The sequence below is a fragment of the Rana temporaria genome, chromosome 1 (genome assembly GCF_905171775.1).
Source record: "Rana temporaria chromosome 1, aRanTem1.1, whole genome shotgun sequence".
Classification (NCBI taxonomy): domain Eukaryota; kingdom Metazoa; phylum Chordata; class Amphibia; order Anura; family Ranidae; genus Rana; species Rana temporaria.
Window position 1 is genome coordinate 347,769,649 of NC_053489.1, and position 19,567 is coordinate 347,789,215.

A 19,567-nucleotide genomic window follows, 5' to 3' on the forward strand; every position below is an offset into this window, starting at 1 on the left:
ACACTGCCGGATCTTAGGACGCCGCTGGGGGCATTTCGCGTCGAAATGCCGCCTCGGGTATGCAAATTAGCACTTACGGAGATCCACGAAGCTTTTCAGCTTTGTTTTTTCTCCGTAAGTTTTAGTTTGCAATCGTAAAATTATGGCTGCTTTTACAAAGTGTAAACTGTTTACACCTTGTAAAAGCAGACCCTTCTGTCCAGCGACGCGTTTTTTTTTTGTTTTACATTTTTTTATTTTTGCCGTATCTTTTTTTTTTCCCGATGCAACTTTATTGACCCGGCGCGATCCACAAAGCTCGGCGTGACGTAATTTCGCGCTATGCACGTCGGGAAAATGACGTCACAAGCATGCGCAGAACGGCCGGCGCGGGAGCGCGCCTAATTTAAATGGGAATCGCCCCCATTTGAGGAGGAACGCCTTGCGCCGGCGGAATTTAAGTTACACAGCCAAAAATTTCTAGGTAAGTGCTTTGTGGATCGGGCACTTAGGTAGAAATTTTAAGGCAGTGTAACTTAAATGGGAATTTTTACGTTACGCCGGCTCTTTGTGGATCTGGCCCTATACCTTTTTCTGACATTTGTTCGTTTCAATTTAAAATATTTTTTTTTGCTAGAAAATTACTTAGAACCCCCAAACATTGTATAAATATATATATTTTTTTTAGTAGAGACCCTACAGAACAAAATGGTGGTTGTTGCAAAATGTTATGTCACACTGTATTTCCGCAGCAGTCGTTCAAATGCAATTTTTTGGGGAAAAATTACACTATTATGAATAAAAAATAAAAAAATAAACCAGTAAAGTTAGCCCAATTTATTTTTTTGTATAATGTGAAAGATTTTACGCCACGAGAATTGTGATCTTTATTCTAAGCAAAAAAATCGTGATTCTCATTTTGGCCAGAATCGTGCAGCTCTAACGTGCACTTTAAAAGAAAAATAGAGGTTCTTTTTGTACACACTTGCCACCAAATACATGTTGTTTAGTCATTGTTATATATTGCCCAGTGCTATTACTCTCAAGCCTCGTACACACGACCGAGGAACTCGTTTTCCTCGTCGAGTTCCTTGTTAGACTGTCGAGGAACTCGACAAGGCAAGTTTCTCCATTCCCGTCGAGAAAATAGAGAACTTGCTCTCTTTTTGGCTCGTCGAGTTTCTCGACAGTTTCCTCAACGAAAATGTACACACGACCGGTTTCCTTGGCAAAAAAATATCTCCCACCAAGTTTCTTGCTGGTTTTAGCCGAGAAACTCGGTCGTGTGTACGAGGCCTCATAGATTGTAGAAGGACGATTGCACTGAGATACTTCCCGACCAAGTTCTGATTGAGCAGTTTAGTCATTTTGTAATTCAAGTAAACAAAGGCATTAAAAGATCTAAGTGATTTCAAAAAACGTTCTCTTGTTTAATAAATACAGATCTTGTGTTCTTGCTTGATATCAAAACAAAGCTTCAATAAAGTTTTTTTCACTGGAGTCTCAATTAGCCTTGTAATGTTAACGACTTGTGGCTATGATACTGCTGCTGGGCGAATGGAAGTGGGTGTTTTAGTCCATCAGTCAGCCTGTTACCATCATAGTGTGTAGAATATGCAACAAAGAGAAGATTCACAAGGAAGGGGAATAAACATTAATACTCAAGATTATAATATTATTTTTACCAAGCTGACAGCCCCCCCCAGCCCGGGTCCTGTACTTTGCCTGGCGGCCAGTATTTTGGTTCACCCCAGCAGCAGTGACACCCAGCATCCCCCCCCCCTTTTTCCCCTCCATAGCCGTCAGTCTTTTGATCCAGGGTTTTGAGCCGATCGCCTTCAGGGATCAGGAAGGAATTTTTTTCCCTGCCGCAGCACATTGGCCAGCTTGCCTAGGGTTTTTTTGCCTTCCTCTGGACCAAAAAAACCTAAACTCCCCTTGAGCTAGGATTCTCGAATCCTCTCTCACCTTACGCCCGCACTCCAGCCCTCGGTGACTGGCAACAATGGTTAAGTTGCGATACTCTGCAGAAACCATTTGGGGTCTGAGACAATTCGCAACTACAATACCTGCCGCCACCACAATAGCCTTAAAATCAGATCAACTTTTGAGGTTCGATCATCGATCGATCATCAAAAATTTCAATCATTCAATACAGCTCAGGCACATATCTTGTGCTTTGCTTAACACTAGATCAGCAGTTAAACACCGATCAGAAATCCATGATTTCTTACTACAAAACGATCTAGACTGCCTCTTTATTACGGAAAGTTGGCTGTCGGACGATTGCAACACCATTCTTGGAGAATTGGTGCCAGCAAACTATCGTATCTTAACGGAAAATAGAATAGGGCAAAGGGGAGGAGGCCTGGCGGTGATTCATAAGTCGCATATTGCAATCACTAAACCGGTCCTTCAAAATCCTCTACCTTTTATGGAAACCCTTACGCTTCAACTTCAAGCTCATTCTCAGGAGACCGTTCACATTCTCCTCTGCTATAGGCCCCCTGGGCCCAAATCGCAGTTGATTTCAGCATTAACGGAGTTCATTTCCACTTACTCCCTTAGCAGCAACCATCTTTTGCTGCTCGGGGATTTCAATTTGTGGGCTAACTCCTCACAGGATCCCATCGCGGATGCCTGCATCGACCACCTGGAAGGATTAGGACTTCAACAACTTATACGCGGACCAACTCATGCTTCAGGTCACACACTCGACCTAATTTTCAGACAAAATCTGAAAATAAACATTTTGGGAAATGAACCTTTGCCATGGACAGACCACCATGCAATTAGTTTCATAATCCCCAGAACTCCATTAGTCATGAAAGTACCCAAGCCGGTGACAATACACTGGGCTAGATCTCACAAGAAGCTCCACTCGGAACTCTTCAGATCTACCCTGGGAAACCGAATTGGGGCTATTCCTCCCCAGCTAGCAGCCTCAGATACTTTGGATGCCATTAATGCAGCTCTGCTACAGTCAGCCGACTTAGTAGCACCAAAGCGCAAACTCCGCAGCCGGGAAAAAAAGTCCAGCTGGTTCAACAACCAGCTGTCGCTATTGAAGCAAGAGCGCAGGAGGGCGGAAGCCGCCTGGAAAAGAAGTCCGTCAGAAGAGCACCTCAATTTCTACAAAGCAGTAACAACGCGTTATCACAAGGAAATTTTCAAAGCCAAAAAACTTCACTTCTCCAGGGTGATTAACAGCGCAATGAATCGCCCACGCGAACTCTTCAGGATGGTCACCCAGACCATGACCCCTGGATGTCTAGAAGTCCCCACTTCAGACACCCAAGAGTTCTGCAACGAACTATCGGATTTCTTCATCAACAAAATTGAAAAAATTCGGGTAAGTATTCGGCAAAACAATACTCCACTCAGCCCCGTCTTCAATCAAAACAACGACAGAACGCCTCTACAATCAACTAAGTTCACTTTGGAACCCATCTCCATTGATACAACAAAAAAATTCATCGGTGTGCTGCGCAACAGCACAGCACCAAATGACATCATTCCCACTAAGCTACTGAAGGAATGTGCCGACATCCTGGCGCCTCCGATCACGCAGCTTATAAATCAGTCATTTAAGGAAGGCATAGTGCCTTCCCTGTTGAAAGAGGGCACAATCTTGCCGATCTTGAAAAAACCTAATTTGGACCCTATGGACCCAACTCACCGCCGTCCCATAACAGGTCTAAATGCTCTGTCCAAGATAATGGAGAAAGTGGTGGTAAATCAGCTGCAACAGCATCTGGACACCCACAACCTACTCGATCCATTTCAATCCGGGTTCCGTCCCGGACACGGGACAGAAACGGCCTTACTGAAAATATGGGACGATGCACTCGAGGCCGCAGACGAAGGAGAATCCTGTCTCCTGGTTCTGCTGGACCTAAGCGCAGCTTTTGACACAGTAGACCATAAATTGCTACTGAGACGACTAACAGAAGTCGCCGGAGTCTCAGAAGATACCTTGCCATGGTTCTCCTCTTTTCTTGGAAACCGATCACAAACAGTGAAACTGGGATCCTTCACGTCAGAAAAACGCACGGTGCCATGTGGGGTCCCCCAAGGATCCCCCCTATCACCAGTGCTGTTTAATATCTATCTTCGTCCTCTCTTTGATATTATCAGTAGCCATGAACTACTTTATCACTCTTATGCAGACGACACGCAGTTGTATTTTCGCATCTGCCATAAAAAGGATCATCATCTCAGATTAGAGAAATGTCTCTCTTCAATAGAAAACTGGATGACTAAGAGTTATCTCAAACTCAATAGTGCTAAAACAGAACTCTTTATCTTCGATGCCAGTCGGAAGAAACCACCGACAACAAACTGGACACCATCTCCCATCCTGGGACAAATCATTGCCCCTAGCTCCAAAGTCAAAAGTCTGGGAGTCACGTTTGACACCTTCATGACAATGGACGCACAAATAGGGTCAGTAGTCAGCGGGGCGCACCATTTGATGCGCCTTCTACGCAGACTAATTCCATTTATCCCCAAAGAAGACGTAGCAGTCGTGGTGGGAACTATCGTGAATTCCAGACTGGACTATGCAAATGCCCTTTACCTCGGGCTACCCAAGTACCAAATCGCTCGTCTTCAAGTCGTACAGAATACGGCCGCTAGACTGGTGACTGGGAAAAAATCTTGGGAATCAATCTCACCTTCACTGAGATCCCTTCACTGGCTGCCAGTGAAAGACAGAATTGCATTCAAAGCACTCTGCCTGACACATAAGTGCATCCAAGGGAAGGCTCCTAGATATCTATGCGACAAGATCAAACCGCACAATTGCAATCGCAGGCTGCGATCCACCGACCAAAATCTGGTCAAGGTTCCTAAAACCAAATGCAAGTCCAAAGGAGAAAGAAGGTTTGCTTTCCAGGGCCCCAGGCTTTGGAATGCTTTACCAACCAGCATTCGGTTGGAGCAAGACCACCTGTCTTTCAGAAGGCAGATCAAAACCCTGCTTTTCTGAAAGGCATGAGACACAAACAACAAGCGCCCAGAGGCGATTCAGTTCGCATGTGCCGCGCTATATAAGTTTTTCATTCATTCATTCATTCATTCATATAATACTGAAGGTTGTCATAGCTCCGGGCACCTAAAAACTACAAGGTGTCATGCTAGCCATTCATTATGTAATTTATGGTAGTGATAAGACCGGGGATATCATTCCAGATGAGTCGACGTAGTGAATATTCCTAAATGTATACTGTCTTTTTTTTTTGATGCTTACAAGTTTATGAATTATGAAACTTATTTAAATTATACAATCTTCATTTGATAATTTAATAATTCTAAGACACACAGCTAGAATGATCCTACTGTAAATAATGGTCAGAATAGTATAAGAATTTGTTATCGCTATACTTCTTTGATATCAGTAGCTTAATTAAAAATGATTGAGCTTAAAAAATGGCAGCCAGGAAACTAATATACATAGAAGGAGAGGCCAGACACATCAGCCTACATAAATCCCTTATGAAATGTGTCCTTTAACACACGTATGTTCAGTTTAAAGCCTATCTCCAGGAAATCTGAAAATGTACCCCTGCAAGTGGACCAGCACTGCAAAGGTTCACTGCTAATTAGGTCTAGGGGAGAGTAAAAGCAATTTTAGTTGCCCAATCCTCCACTTCCCCCGGCAGATTCTCCGTCAGTGGACTGTCCCTTGGCTTCAACACGTCCAGTGAAGGGTTATAGATTCTCTATCCAACTTGATAACATCAGGACCTTAGACTGCTGGAGTATGGAAAAGTGTGTGGGCCGCTCAGGTTCAATGGGGATTTCACCACCCTATCATGCCATGGCCAGTGACGTCACAAGGGGTGGAGTCTCCGGGTGAGGTCATCGGATGGCCATACAAACAGCGGAACTCATACAACTGCAGGAGCTAGCGTCAGGAGAAGATCTGAGGAAGCATAGAGAAGAACAACCAGAGGAACAGAGGAAGAACCGGCAAGGGAAGAATCAGCAGAGAAAGAGAAGAACCGGAGGGAGAAGATATCGGAAAGAAAAGAGAAGCTGGAGCTGCTATAATAAATTACTTTGTCAAAAACCTGTGCACTGTTTTAAATTTTTTACACTTTTTTGGGGTAAAAGAGTAGGGGTACAATGTATGGGTGGGAGGGCAGGATCTGGGGGTCTGTTAAAAGAGGCTTGCAGATTCCGATAAGCCCCCCACAGACCCCAACAACCACCGCCTAGGGTTATCGGGAAGAGGCCCTTGTCCCCATCAGCATGGGGACAGGGTGCTTTGGGGTGGGGGGATGCAGAGCCCCCCTGCCCCATAGCACCCACCCCCCCATGTTGAGGGCATATGGCCTGGTATGGTCCATGAGGGTGCACTCTGTCGTACCCCCCTTTTCTGACCTGCCAGGCTGTGTGCTTGGATAAGGGTCTGGTATGGATTTTGGGGGGTCTACGCTGTTTTTTTTTTATATTGGCATGGGGGATTATCCTTAAAATCCATACCAGACTCTTCGGTCTGGTATGGTCTTGGGGGGGGAACCTACGCCGTTTTTTTTTTTTATTTTGTCAAGGAGTTCCTCCTCAAGATTTATATCAGACCCAAAAGGCCTACTATTGTCGAATCCCATTCATTGAAGTCGGATGGGAGTCAGACATAATGTCGCAGGGCAAAGTCAGATCCACATGCAACTATCGTGTCGTACCAGTGTAAACTCGGCCTTAGTAAATCAACCCCAAAGTCTTATGTTAAATCGGTTCTTCAAGAAAGAAAGAAAACATTAAAAGTTAGCAGCTACAAATACTGTAGCTGCTGGCTTTTAATAAAAGGACACTTACCTGTCCAAGGATCCAGCTCTATCCTAGCCCAGGTCGGTTCTTCACTAGTCTTTGGGTCCTGGTGCCGATATGTTTAGTGTGGTGACTCCTTGCGTCTTCACAGTGAGCTTCCCACTGCGCATGCATTAGCTGCACTTTGCTTTGTGAATGGTCCTACAGCCTGGGACCTGTGACATGTTTCAGAAGGCTGCAGGCAAAGAGGGGAGCTGAACTTACATTCGGTTTGCCTAGGCAATCCGAGTGTAAGTGGGAGCTGGTACCTGTGAAACTAAAGCAGAACTTCACCTAGTTTTAAATAAACATGGCCAGTCCTTGCACCTGAGAGCTCCCCATCGGCTTCTATTGTACCAAAAAATAAGAGATCGTAGAGTGCGAGCGATGGTCTGGAGTGTGTGGCACTTTAACCTCCCTGGCGGTATCCCCGAGCGTGACTCGGGGTGGATTTTCCATGCTAGGATCGGTATCCCCGAGTCACGCTTGGGGTAGCTGTGCAGAGTGTGCAGCGGCACGGCTTACCTGCTCGCAGCATCCACAGACAAGTTACTTACCTTGTCCCTGGATCCAGCGATGCATCCCCGCTGTGTGAGCGAGCGGGTCCTTGCTCGATTCACAGTGTCCCCGTGTGCCGCCGATCTCTGTTCCCTGCGACGTTACGACGCACGGGGGCGGAGAACGGCGCCAAATTCAAAAAAGTAAACAAACACAATACATACAGTATACTGTAATCTTATAGATTACAGTACTGTATGGAAAAAATACACACCCCCTTTGTCCCTAGTGGTCTGCCCAGTGCCCTACATGTTATTTTGTATAATAAAAACTGTTCTTTCTGCCTGAAAACTGTAGATTGTCCAAAAGTGTCCCTTTATGTCAAAAATGGTTTTAGAGCAGCTAGAAAACAGCGATAATAAATTATAATCACTTGCAGAATTGTGCGATAGCTATTTGTGGGGAAATTCGTCATAAAAAAATAAAAGTAATGACAGCGACAATTCTGCAACTGAGCAAATTTCAGTGATTTTGAGTTGATTACATTATTGAATCATTTTTATTATAATTATATTATTGTTTGTTATAATTATTTATAATTATTTATTATATTATAATTTATAATTAAAAAAAAAAAATCATACCCAGGATGCCTACTACACTCTTGTTTGGTCAGAGTTAAGTGAGTTATTCCTAAGAATTGCAGGCCTACAGTACAAATCACCAAATTTCCTTGCAAAATAATTGTATCGCTTTTGGTACATAATTCCAGACAGAATCATACCGCCAGGGAGGTTAAGGTGTATATCTGTGGATTAGACATACAGATGTAAAGGGAGCATGTGGGACCCAGCTGAACTTCTTACATTTCTAGCCAAATTGAGCCTCAGTTAACCTATCACTGTACAATTTATTGCTTTTCACCATGATGTTTACCATTGCCAGCAGGGTGTTTTGGAGCTCTGTTGTTCAAGGGGGTGGGTGTCAAACTGTGAAAAAAATCTCTTTAAATCCTCCTCTATTCTGCCTGGAAATCAACAGCTGAATAGTTTTAAAGAGGTGTACTGCATTGCACATGGAATCATTGCTAGGCCAACTGACTTTTTTCAAGATGTTAAAAAAAGCAGTAGAGTATTGTATCAGTCACTGATTAATACAGAACGTTTGGAGTTAAAGTGAAACCCTTCCTTGGCTAACTTAAAATGAACTTAACCTAAACTTATTAGGCTACTTGCACACCGACATGTTTAGGCAAGCAATATGCCTAGCTTTCATAACACAGCATTTTCCTGTGCATTGGTAGTCACATGTGGGGTGTACAGCTAGCCACTGAAGTGAATGGCTACGTGCCTCTGTCCTCATGTAAACACTGATTATTCTGTACATTCATTGACTGTAAATATGCATATGATGTATTTTCCCCCAACATGGAAGATCTGCATCATTGACAAAATACTGTACGTGCATGCAGGGGTAAACGCTGATGCACAGAATCAGTGGCATTTACATTAGTAGAAGGGCATACAGCAATTCACTTCTATGGTCATCTGTATCTGCTAGGCAATTTCTATGCCTGAAAATGCCTGAAAATGGCCGTAAAGTTGCAAGCTTTCAAGATGTTTTAGAGCTCCTGTGCAGGCTTTATACATTTCCCATCTATGCAAAAAGCCTTAAGAAGGCATCTAAGACACTCTACGGCTAGGTCCAACTTTCAGTGCAATTATGTAGTGCTACTTGAATACAACTTAAATAAAGTTTGTATATTCTATGGGGCCAAAATCGCACTGGAATCGCACCAAAGTAGTAAAGGGACCTCTTTCAAAATTGATCCATGCTGAGTCACATTGCTGTAAATGGACACCATTCAAAACAATGTAATTTCCATTGTAATGCGATTCTGTTCATCTCCAGTCGCTTCCGAAACCACACTAGTGTGAACCAGACCTAAAAGCTTAAAGCAGAGTTTCAGTCATTTGTTTGTTTATAAAAAGTCAGTAGATACAAAAAGTGCAGCTGCTGACTTTTAATAAACAGACACTCACCTGTCCCATGGTCCAGCAGTTTACTTACCACAGCCGTGTTCTCCCCATATCCTCTCTTGGCAGTGCCGGAACCCCTACTATAGGCACCGGACTGTGACAGCTTGCAGGTTCACAGCTGGGTGCCCACTGAGCATGTGCGAGCGGAGCTGCGGTCTGTGACTGACCCCAAAGTCTTCTAGGACCTGTCATATGTCCCAGAAGACCTCCGGAGGGAGATCTTCTGTTTCTGGTGGCCTAAGCGACCGGAGTGTAAGTGGGAGCAGGTAGATTTGGGTACCTGAGCCCCCCTCCTCCTCCCTTAAAGCTCAGTTTCACAAACAGGAGTCGGGGAGGAGGCCATAAAGTGGAAGTTGCACTTTTGGGTGGAACTCTGCTTTAATATCTTGAGTTAGCCAATAAACTAAAACTAGAGAGTGCAAAATCTGGTGCAGCTTTGCATGGTAGCCAATCAGCTTCTAACTTCAGACAAAAACAAAGGAAGCTTACTGGTTTCTATGTAGCCTTTCACCACATTTTGCCCCCAAAAAAATCCACCCATAAAAATATTTTTAAAATTTAAATCTGACTTTTTTGTTTTGTATCATATGTATTTTAATAAAATGCTTTTGGTGTAAAAATCTATCCAAAGATAGTTTTCTATTTAAGATACAATAATATTTTAGTTTATTCAGCATTAAATTGAGCTTAGTTATATAGCATGAAGCCTCGTACACACGACCGAGGAACTCGACGGGCGAAACACATCGTTTTCCTCGTCGAGTTCCTTGTTAGGCTGTCGAGGAACTCGACAAGGCAAGTTTCTCCATTCCCGTCGATGAAAAAGAAGACATGCTCTTTTTTTGGCTCGACGGGATCCTCGACAGTTTCCTCGTCTAAAAATGTACACACGACCGGTTTCCTCAGCAAAAAAAAATCCCAGTAAGTTTCTTGCTGGTTTTTGCCGAGAAACTCGGTCGTGTGTACGAGGCCAAGCTTTATATTCTGCCATTTTTATGGTTTTGGTAAACTCATTCAATGAATCCAAGTTCTGCAAGCTGAGATAACATGCACTGCATTGATACATTCACACAATTTCACAGTAACCAAGAAATAAAACAAAGTTTCTGGAATATTCCTGTATCCCATTGTTTTGCATATCTATGTACACTACAAACTGTTTTATGGAATCGGTTCTGATATCGCTGTTTTACTAACCGGACAGCTTATTCTTTTAAAAATAGGAAACCTCTTCATTTTGTCTTGTTGTGTCACTGCTGCATCACCAGCCGTCCAATTAAAGTGAATGGGACAGTCGTTAAGTCAACAGCGGGTCAGAGGTAGAGCCGCTGCAGGACAGAGATGACAGTTGCTTTTCAAAAATTATGATTTAAATCGAGTTGATTTAAATCAAGCCTTTTTACTAGTGAAATAAATCGTGATTTAAATCGACTTGATTTAAATCAAATCCACCCTGTTTTGCACTGTCCGGTTTTAGTAAATCAACCTCTATACAGTTTACTTTAAACTTGAAATGCTCTGTGAGAAGTTACAAAGCAAGAGAGGCTGTTTGTGCCACAAGTAATATGTATTTTTATGGCCTCTTTATTGGTTATACTGGTAGAATTTCGATCTGTGTTTAATCCTCTGTCCAATAGGAGCAGATCGTTGGACCAGCTTCTGTCGAACAGGCCTGCTGGAAAATCAGTATTCAAGTGGCTGCAGCACTGATCAGTGTATTCTGACAGGTAGAAAGCATGAGAGTGGGTTTACATCCACTTTAAGACTCAAGGATGTTCTGTTCCAGGACTGCATAAGTGAAGGACAGCTCATTCAAAACAAGGATGCTCCCCCTATTGACGCCTGGCACTAATGCACTACTGTTACTCCTAACCAAAATATAACAGAGCTCATTCCAGCAATAACCAATGAGCAATGTCCTTGAAGATACAGTGTTGATTAGATGTGCTTTCATACATAAGGAAGGAGAAGTCAAAGTGCTAAACTTCTGGAATGTTTGGTACCAATACTGCTGCAAATGTCTGTTAGTGAAGATTTTAAGCAAACACATCCTTTATGTATCATATATGTACAACATGACTTCCACACTGCCCGCTTTGATAACAACTCAAAACAATAAAGTAAGGAAATGGCGTACGTTTTGAAACAGTGTATATTTAACAATCCGTGACTTCAGAGGAAGTTTTAAAACACAAACAAAAATAAATACACAATATTTATAGTAAATGCATTCAGAGGACTAAATGCCATGAAAAACATGTAGCCTGAGTTTAAAGCGGAGGTTCACCCTAAAAAACAACTATGTACCATCCCATACAGCATACTAGCGTCAGCTACAGTATGCCTTTTTTTTTTTTTGCGCTGTACTTACCGTTTAATCCTTCAGTTTCGTTTCAGACTCTCGCGGGGAGTAGGCGTTCCTATGAAGAGGGGAACATGATTGACGTCCGGCTATGGCGCGTCACGCGTTCCGAAAATAGCCGGAGTAGGACTTGGCTCTTCACGGCGCTATACGGCGCCTGCGCACAGACTAGGAGCTGACTGCGCAGGCGCCGTATATATCCAAGTCCTATTTCGGCTATTTTCGGAACGCGTGACGCGCCATAGCCGGACGTCAATCATGTTCCCCTCTTCATAGGAACGCCTATTTCCCCGCCGGAGTCTGAAACGAAAGTGGACTATTGAACGGTAAGTACAGCGCAAAAAAAAAGGCATACTGTAGCTGACGCTAGTATGCTGGTTTGGATGGTAGATAAAGAAAAACATTTTTTTAGGGTGAACCCCCGCTTTAAACTGGTGCATGTGGAACACCGCATTTGATTCGCCCAGAAATTGCACTGCATTCCGGTGCACATGCGATGCCTGCGCGGTGCGATTTGAGCCATACACTTTGTATGCATCCGTACCAATAGGGTGCAGGACCCACTTTTTTTACCCGGACCTGAATCGCATCCTATTCTGGCAATCGCACTGCATTTTGCAAGCTGTTTCAGGGTGTCATTAATCTAACATTGACACCCGCAGCAGATCGCATGGACGTCATTCGATTGCAATGAGGTGAGGGAAACGCACAGGATTCGCTGCGTTTTCCACATTGCATCAGTGTGAGCCCAGGGTATTTTATGCTATGATTAGGACAGAAGAAAGAAAGAAAGAAAGAAAGAAAGAAAGAAAGAAAGAAAGAAAGAAAGAAAGAAAGAAAGAAAGAAAGAAAGAAAGAAAGAAAGAAGGAAAGAAAGAAAGAAAGAAAGAAAGAAAGTGATATAGAGAACATAAAGAAAGAGTGATATAAATAGAGAAAGGAAAGAAAGAAATAGTGATATAATTAGAGAAAGGAAAGAAAGAAGTAAAGAAAGATATAGTGATATAAGTAGAGAAAGGAAAGAAAAAAATGAAATAAAGAAAGACATAGTTATATAAATAGAGGAAGGAACGTAGGAAGGAAGGAAAGAGTGATATACATAAAGAAGGAAAGAAAGATATAGTGATATAAATTAAATAGAGAAAGGAAAGCAAGAAGAAAAGAAAGAGTGATATAAGTAAAGAAGGAAAGAAAGATATAGTGATATTACTAGAGAAAGGAAAGAAAAAAGAAAAAAAAAGAAAGATATAGTGATATAAACTGAAAAGGGGGAGAAAAAAAGAAAGATATTGTGATATAAACTGAGAAAGAAAATAAAGAAAGAAAGATTGTGTGATATAAATAGAGAAAGGAAAGGAAAAAGAAAGAAAGAAAGAAAGAAAGAAAGAAAGAAAGAAAGAAAGAAAGAAAGAAAGAAAGAAAGAAAGAAAAAAAAGATATAGTGATATAAACAGAAAAGGGGAAGAAAAAAAGAAAGATATAGTGATATAAACTGAGAAGGGGGAAGAAAAAAAGAAAGATATAGTGATATAAACTGAGAAAGAAAATAAAGAAAGAAAGATTTTGTGATATAAATAGAGAAAGGAAATGAAAAAAAAAGAAAGAATTAAAGATAAAAGAAAAGTAAGAAGGAAAGAAAGATATAGTGATATAAGTAGAGAAAGGAAAGAGAAAAAAAAAGAAATGAAGAAAGATATAGTGACATAAATAGAGAAAGGAAAAGAAAGAAACAAAGAAGGATAAAGTGATATAAATAGAGGAAGGAAGGAATAAAAGAAAGATAGATGTAGTGATATAAATAGATAAAGGAAAGGAAATAAAGATATAGTGTTACAATTAGAGAAAGAAAGAAAAAAAGAGCAATATAAATAGTCTATATAGATTGTATAATAAATATTTGCAGTATATGTATAAGCCATAATCTCCATGAAATTGACTGAGGGAAGTATATAGGCTATTTCCTTGTGGAAATGCTAGTTGCCTGGCTGTCATTAGTCAGTGTCCTGGGACAAGTACACAGAGCAGGATGTGGGTCAGTGACCCCTCCATAGATCTAATAGGTATGTGTGAGCTCAGCCCAGCAGACGGTGTGTCCCCCCAGAGCTGACAATCTATGAGACACTTACTTTGTTGTTGAGCTTGCAGTGTGCCGGGTCCCTGAGGCTCCGGTGGTTGGCTGTGACCAGTACCAGTAGAAAGGCATGTAGTAATCCATTGGGAATGGTGACCATGGTATCTGCAAAGCTCCTCCAGCAGGCACAGTGAGGGAAGTGTAGTGTATCCCGGGCTCTCTCTCTCCCTCTCACAGAGGACCTGAGCTGTGAGAATTGGCGGGGGTCTCCTGAGAGGAGAGGGCAGTGAGGACAGAGCGGCTCCGGGGTGCCATGCTGCTGTACAGACAGCCTGTAGACAGACTCGTTTATTGTGTAATGATGGGATTAGTCCTGAGTCAGTGTCCCGCTCCGATGTCGGGATGTGTGAGGCGGCAGTAGAAAGTTGTGGGAGGTGTCAGGAACTTTCCCTGTGTCCCTCCTCCTCCCTCCTGTACATATATAGAATGGGTGGTGCGGGCTGCCCTCAGGTACCAAGACTGTGAGAACTCTCAGTCCGCCGTATTTACCTCAACTATACACCCCGGTACTCAGGAACATGCATGACTTAGAAAGGAGGAATTCCCAGCCTCTTCCCATACACAAATATCATAATACATTCCAATATGTCCCGGGAAGCAATATTATGCATGCAGTGGCGTCACTAGGGTTGGTGTCACCTGGTGCGGTAAAATATGGTGTCCCCCCCCCCCCCCCCAATAAAAAATTTCAAATATTTTTTACCCTACTGTTTGCTCTCTGTTCTCCTTTCTTCCCCTTTTCTCTCTCTCCCTATCCATCTTTCTTGTTCGTTCTATCCCTTCTTCTTTCTCTCCATTTTTCTTTGTCCCCTCCCCCCACCTCTCTTTCTCCAGAACCGGAATTCACATCTCAGGAGCCTATAGGCCAGGGGCGTACCTAGAGCATTTGGCACCCGGGGCGGATCCAATATCTGGCACCCCCCCCCCCCCCACACGTTAAAATGTAAAAACACCCCACTGTGCCCCCTGCATACCTCTGCATCCTTCAATATCTTTTTTGTTACTACTGTGTACCCCTCTCCACAACTGCACCTCTGGACCACTTTACATTGCACAGTACCCTGCACCCCTTTACATTACACAGCCCCCTGCATCACTGGACCCCTTTACATTACACAGCCCCCTGCATCACTGGACCCCTTTACATTACACAGCCCCCTGCATCACTGGACCCCTTTAAAATTACACAGCACCCTGTATCACTGGACCCCTTTACATCTCACAGCCCCCTTCACCTCTGGACCCTTTTACATTACACAGCCCCCTGCACCACTGGACCCCTTTACATTACACAGCTGCCTGCACCTCTGCACCCCTTTACATCACATAGCCCCCTGCACCTCTGGACCCTTTTACACTACACAGCCCTCTGCACCCCTTTAAATTACACAGCACCCTGCACCTCTGGATCCTTTTACATTACAAAGCCACCTGCACCTCTGGATCCCTTTACATTACACAGCACCCTGCATCACTGCACCCCTTTTACATTACACAGCACCCTGCATCACTGCACCCCTTTTACATTACACAGCCGCCTGCACCTCTGCACCCCTTTACATCACATAGCCCCCTGCACCTCTGGACCCTTTTACACTACACAGCCCTCTGCACCCCTTTACATTACACAGCATCCTGCACCTCTGGACCCCTTTACATTACACAGCACCCTGCATCACTGGCCCCCTTTACATCTCATAGCCCCCTGCACCTCTGGACCCTTTTACAATACACAACACCCTGCATCACTGCACCCCTTTTACATTACACAGCCACCTGCACCTCTGGTCATGTCAGCTAAAAAAAAAAAAAAAAAAAATTTTTTTTTTTTTTTTTTTAAATCGGGATGGTGTCACCCCTCTAGTGGGTGTCACCCGGTGCGGCCCGCACCCCCCGCACCCCCCTAGCAACGCTACTGTATGCATGCATACCTCCCAACTGTCCCTGATTTTGAGGGACTGTCCCTGATTTAGAGCAATGTCCCTCTGTCCCTCATTCTCCTCATGTGTCCCTCATTTTGGTCTGTTCTATATAGATGTATATAAAATGCACTTTTTATCTATCAAAAAGTATTTTCCAGTGCTAAACCTTTCATCTGATTTCTAAATTGATACATTTTTTAATTCCAAGAGCCAATATAAAGGAATAGTAGTGGTAAAAAAAGCACTTGTGGGTTTAACCAATCGTATGTTTTTGTATAATTCTCCTTTAAGGGGGCGTGGCAAGGGGTGTGTCCTATGCCTGCATAGTTTTGCCGATAGGTGTCCCTCATTTCCATCTCAGAAAGTTGGGAGGTATGTGCATGTATACAAAAGTTCCTCAATATAGCAGACGCGGCAAGCAAAAACCTGTGTAAGAAGTTCTAACTAAGGTTCACATGTCATGGCTGCCCCCCTAATCTATGCGCCTGGCCCCCTAATTTACACGCAGGGCCCCAGTACTTATGGATTCCAATGGTTTAAAAAAAAAAAAAAAAACATTGATGGAGCCCAAGGCTCTAATTTGGGTTAAACAAGAGTGGGCTTGGGGCGCAGAGTACTGCGCCCTGAGCCCACCCTGTTTTGTGACAATTGCAAATTAATATTCGCTAATGTCTTCCTGTTTCTCCTCCTGTCCAATCTGGACTCAGGAAGCGGGTCCTGAGACCCAATTGGCCGAGAGTCGAGGTGATGCTATTGGCTGCCGAAGAGGAGACGCAGGGGAAGCCGCCGTCCAGAGGAAGCCTGCGACCTAGATGGGGTAAGTGCGGGGACCTATCGGCCGGCCGGGTGGGGTGTTACGGAAGACACGGGGGGTGACAGACAGATTGCCGTCCCCCATAAATATATCACCAGCTGCCACTGCTAAGTGGGCTGATACTAGGATGCTGGCAGTTCTTGGCATGCTTTTGTTTTAGGGCGCAGGACACTTCTGAAGGAAGACACCTAGCTTCCTTCTGTTCTAGGACACAGTCAGCTTCTGCCGGCCAGTGTCCTTCTGTTGCTAGGATACAATATGCTTCTGAAGGGCGATCTCTGGTGTACTTCTGTTCTAGGACACAGTCAGCTTCTGCCGGCCAGTGTCCTTCTGTTGCTAGGATACAATATGCTTCTGAAGGGCGATATCTGGTGTCCTTCTGTTGCTAGGATGCAGGCGGCTTTTGCTGCAGAGTGTCCTTCTGTTGTTAGGACAATGGCAGCTTCTGTTGTCCGGAGTTGTTTTGTTGCTAGCATGTTGGGTACTTCTAAAGGGAGTTACCTAGTGTCCTGTTGCTAAGGCGCAGGAATACTTCATACTTCACATAGCATACTTCTGATGTTAGGACGCAGACAGCTTCTGCTGTATGGCATCCTTTTGTTGCTAGGGCAAGGGCAGATTCTACAACCCAGTATCCTTCTGTTGTTCGTATGCAGGTAGCTTCTGTTGTCCTTCTGTATCTTCTGTTGTGTTCTTTTCTTGCTAGGAATGGATGTAGGACATTTCAAAAGGGAACTACCTAGTGTCCTTCTGTTGCTAAGCCGCCGGCAACTTCTGCCACCCAGCATAATTCTGTTGTTAGGATGCAGGCTGCTTCTGCTATATGGCATCTTTTTGTTTTTAGGGCCCAGGCAGCTTCAATCACCCAGTATCCTTATATTGTTAGTACACAGGCAGCTTCTGATGTCTAACATCTTCTTGTTGTTATGGCACATGAAGCTCCATCCATTGGTAGCATTACTGGTTGCCAAAAGGCTTCTCAGCCTACAGTGTCTTTAAAAAACAAAAGGGGAAGGAAGGGGAAAGGAAGAGGTAGTGGCAGTACACATTCCGGCGATTCCGCCATTTACATGCTGTACAGAGATGGGCACACTGCCTGTCTCTGTTTGTCAACTTACATTTGGTTTTAATTGCCTCCTGTTTCATTATCTCTAAACTGAAGGTTATTATTTTTGAATTTGGTGCAGTAATTGCACCACCATATAAAAGCAATTAGGCTATTAGGAAGCTATTAAAAATGACCTGAATCTGCTGCACGTGTTGGCAAAACTAACAAAACGGGCAGTAGTTTTAGATATGGTGCAGGCAATTGTAAAGGCCCATACTGCCAGAAACGTTTCATTAGGGCTTTATTGATTTCTCCCATATAAGTGAGAAATCTGCCCTTTATCTCCTGGGTCTGCCCACCTGTTGTGTCTATTGTGAGGAGTTCCACACTCTCTGTTGGGTTCCATTTATTTAACATTATGGAAAATGAAACAGGAGGAGTTGGAACATGCAAAGGTGGGCAGGAACACTTAGAAACTCATAGGTGGACAGAACAAATTTCGGATCTCTAGCAGGGATCATCACTTTTGGGGTATGCAAGACATATAGAAGCTAAGAGCTGATTCAGGACACTAGGTGCCACCTATAACTAAAATGTTACTCTTATGTGGACCTGCTGTATAAGTATGGATGATCCCTGACTGACTTAAGGGCAGTAGTGTATTTAGGTTTTGTGCTGCCCTAGGCCTGACTAAACTCGTGCAACCCCTAATTTAAATGTGACACACCCCTTGATGTCAAGGCCACACCCCTTGCTGTTTAAGACCCGCCCTGAAATTGTGGGGACACTAGTTCTAGAGGGCCTGGGGGGGTGGACAATGAATTCCCTTAATTTACATAGATTTCCTCTGACTTCCTGTTTGGCTATGGGGCAGGAAGTGAAGGAAAATCTCTGCAATGGGACAGGGATGGTAAAAAATTAACTGACAGGGGCTATAACCTTCCCTTACTCTATCCAAAATGAAAAAAAGTGTTGCCTATAGTTCTACTTTAAGCACACATTTCTGATAATTTTATGGAGAGGACTAAGAAGGTTTGTGGTCCAGGATGATAGGACAGTCAAATTAGAAGCAGCGCCCCCCCCCCTCCCCTAGTTGTGGAATGCTGGCCGCCTGCATACCGGAAGCAGTGCGGCCGCTTTATGGGGGCGCTAGACTCATTTGCCTCTTGGCCCAGTCCGCCCCATAAGACTGGTGCTACAATTACAGTGTAGCACAAGCCAACGGGGACACTTTCTTTTGCTGCCTCCCTGCAAAGTGCTGCTCTAGACCTGGGCCTTGTTTGCCTAGGCCAGGTTACAGCATTGCTTAAGCGTTAAGTTCTATGACTCTTGTAAAAACAAAAATATGGAGATGCCATTGTAAACTTGTTTTTACAGTGCATTCTCCAATGATGTTATCCTTATCCTTGAGTATTTAGTGAGTAACTGACCAATATGGTCCTAACTTCTGATATGCACATGTTTATTCCATGTCTTTTTTACTGAAGGAAAAATAAGGGTGCTTGCACATCCAAAAAACAACTCTCATATTTCTCATTAGGATACTTTACAGCCACATTGTAAGCAACCAGTTTACATGGCATATACTGAAAACTACATACCGTAGTACTTTTACTCAATACTCCTGCTTGAGGACTCATTTACTACCATTGGACTGTCAGTCATTTGTCTATAAGCAAGATGCACAGACAAAAGAAACCCCATTAGGCCTGATTTACTAAACAATATGTGTGTATTCTGTTGTATCAATGCACCTGCAAATAATACCTTAGCAAGCAAACCTATTGGTTTTATTTTTGTATGTGCTTCCCCCCCCCCCTTAATCTTAACCTCTACATTCCTAAGGCCTCGTACACACGACCGAGAATCTCGTCGTTAAAAAAACATTGTTTTCCTCTAAGGCTTCGTACACACGACCTAGGAACTCGGCGGGCGAAACACATCGTTTTCCTCGTCGAGTT

At 43.5% G+C, this 19,567-nt stretch overlaps 1 protein-coding gene across 2 annotated transcripts in view; it reads right to left on the minus strand.

Moving 5' to 3' along the window:
* Positions 1-14,215, minus strand: part of TRABD2A (TraB domain containing 2A) — a 141,272-nt gene extending 127,057 nt beyond the window's left edge. Inside the window, exon 1 of one of the 2 annotated variants that reach the window (XM_040362331.1) lies at positions 13,818-14,211. In XM_040362331.1, coding sequence (XP_040218265.1) covers positions 13,818-13,922 — 105 coding nt within the window. In that variant the 5' untranslated portion in view covers positions 13,923-14,211. Of the gene's footprint in view, positions 1-13,817 lie in introns of both variants that reach the window. The other variant, XM_040362340.1, reaches the window with a different exon arrangement.
* Positions 14,216-19,567: the final 5,352 nt, after the last annotated feature.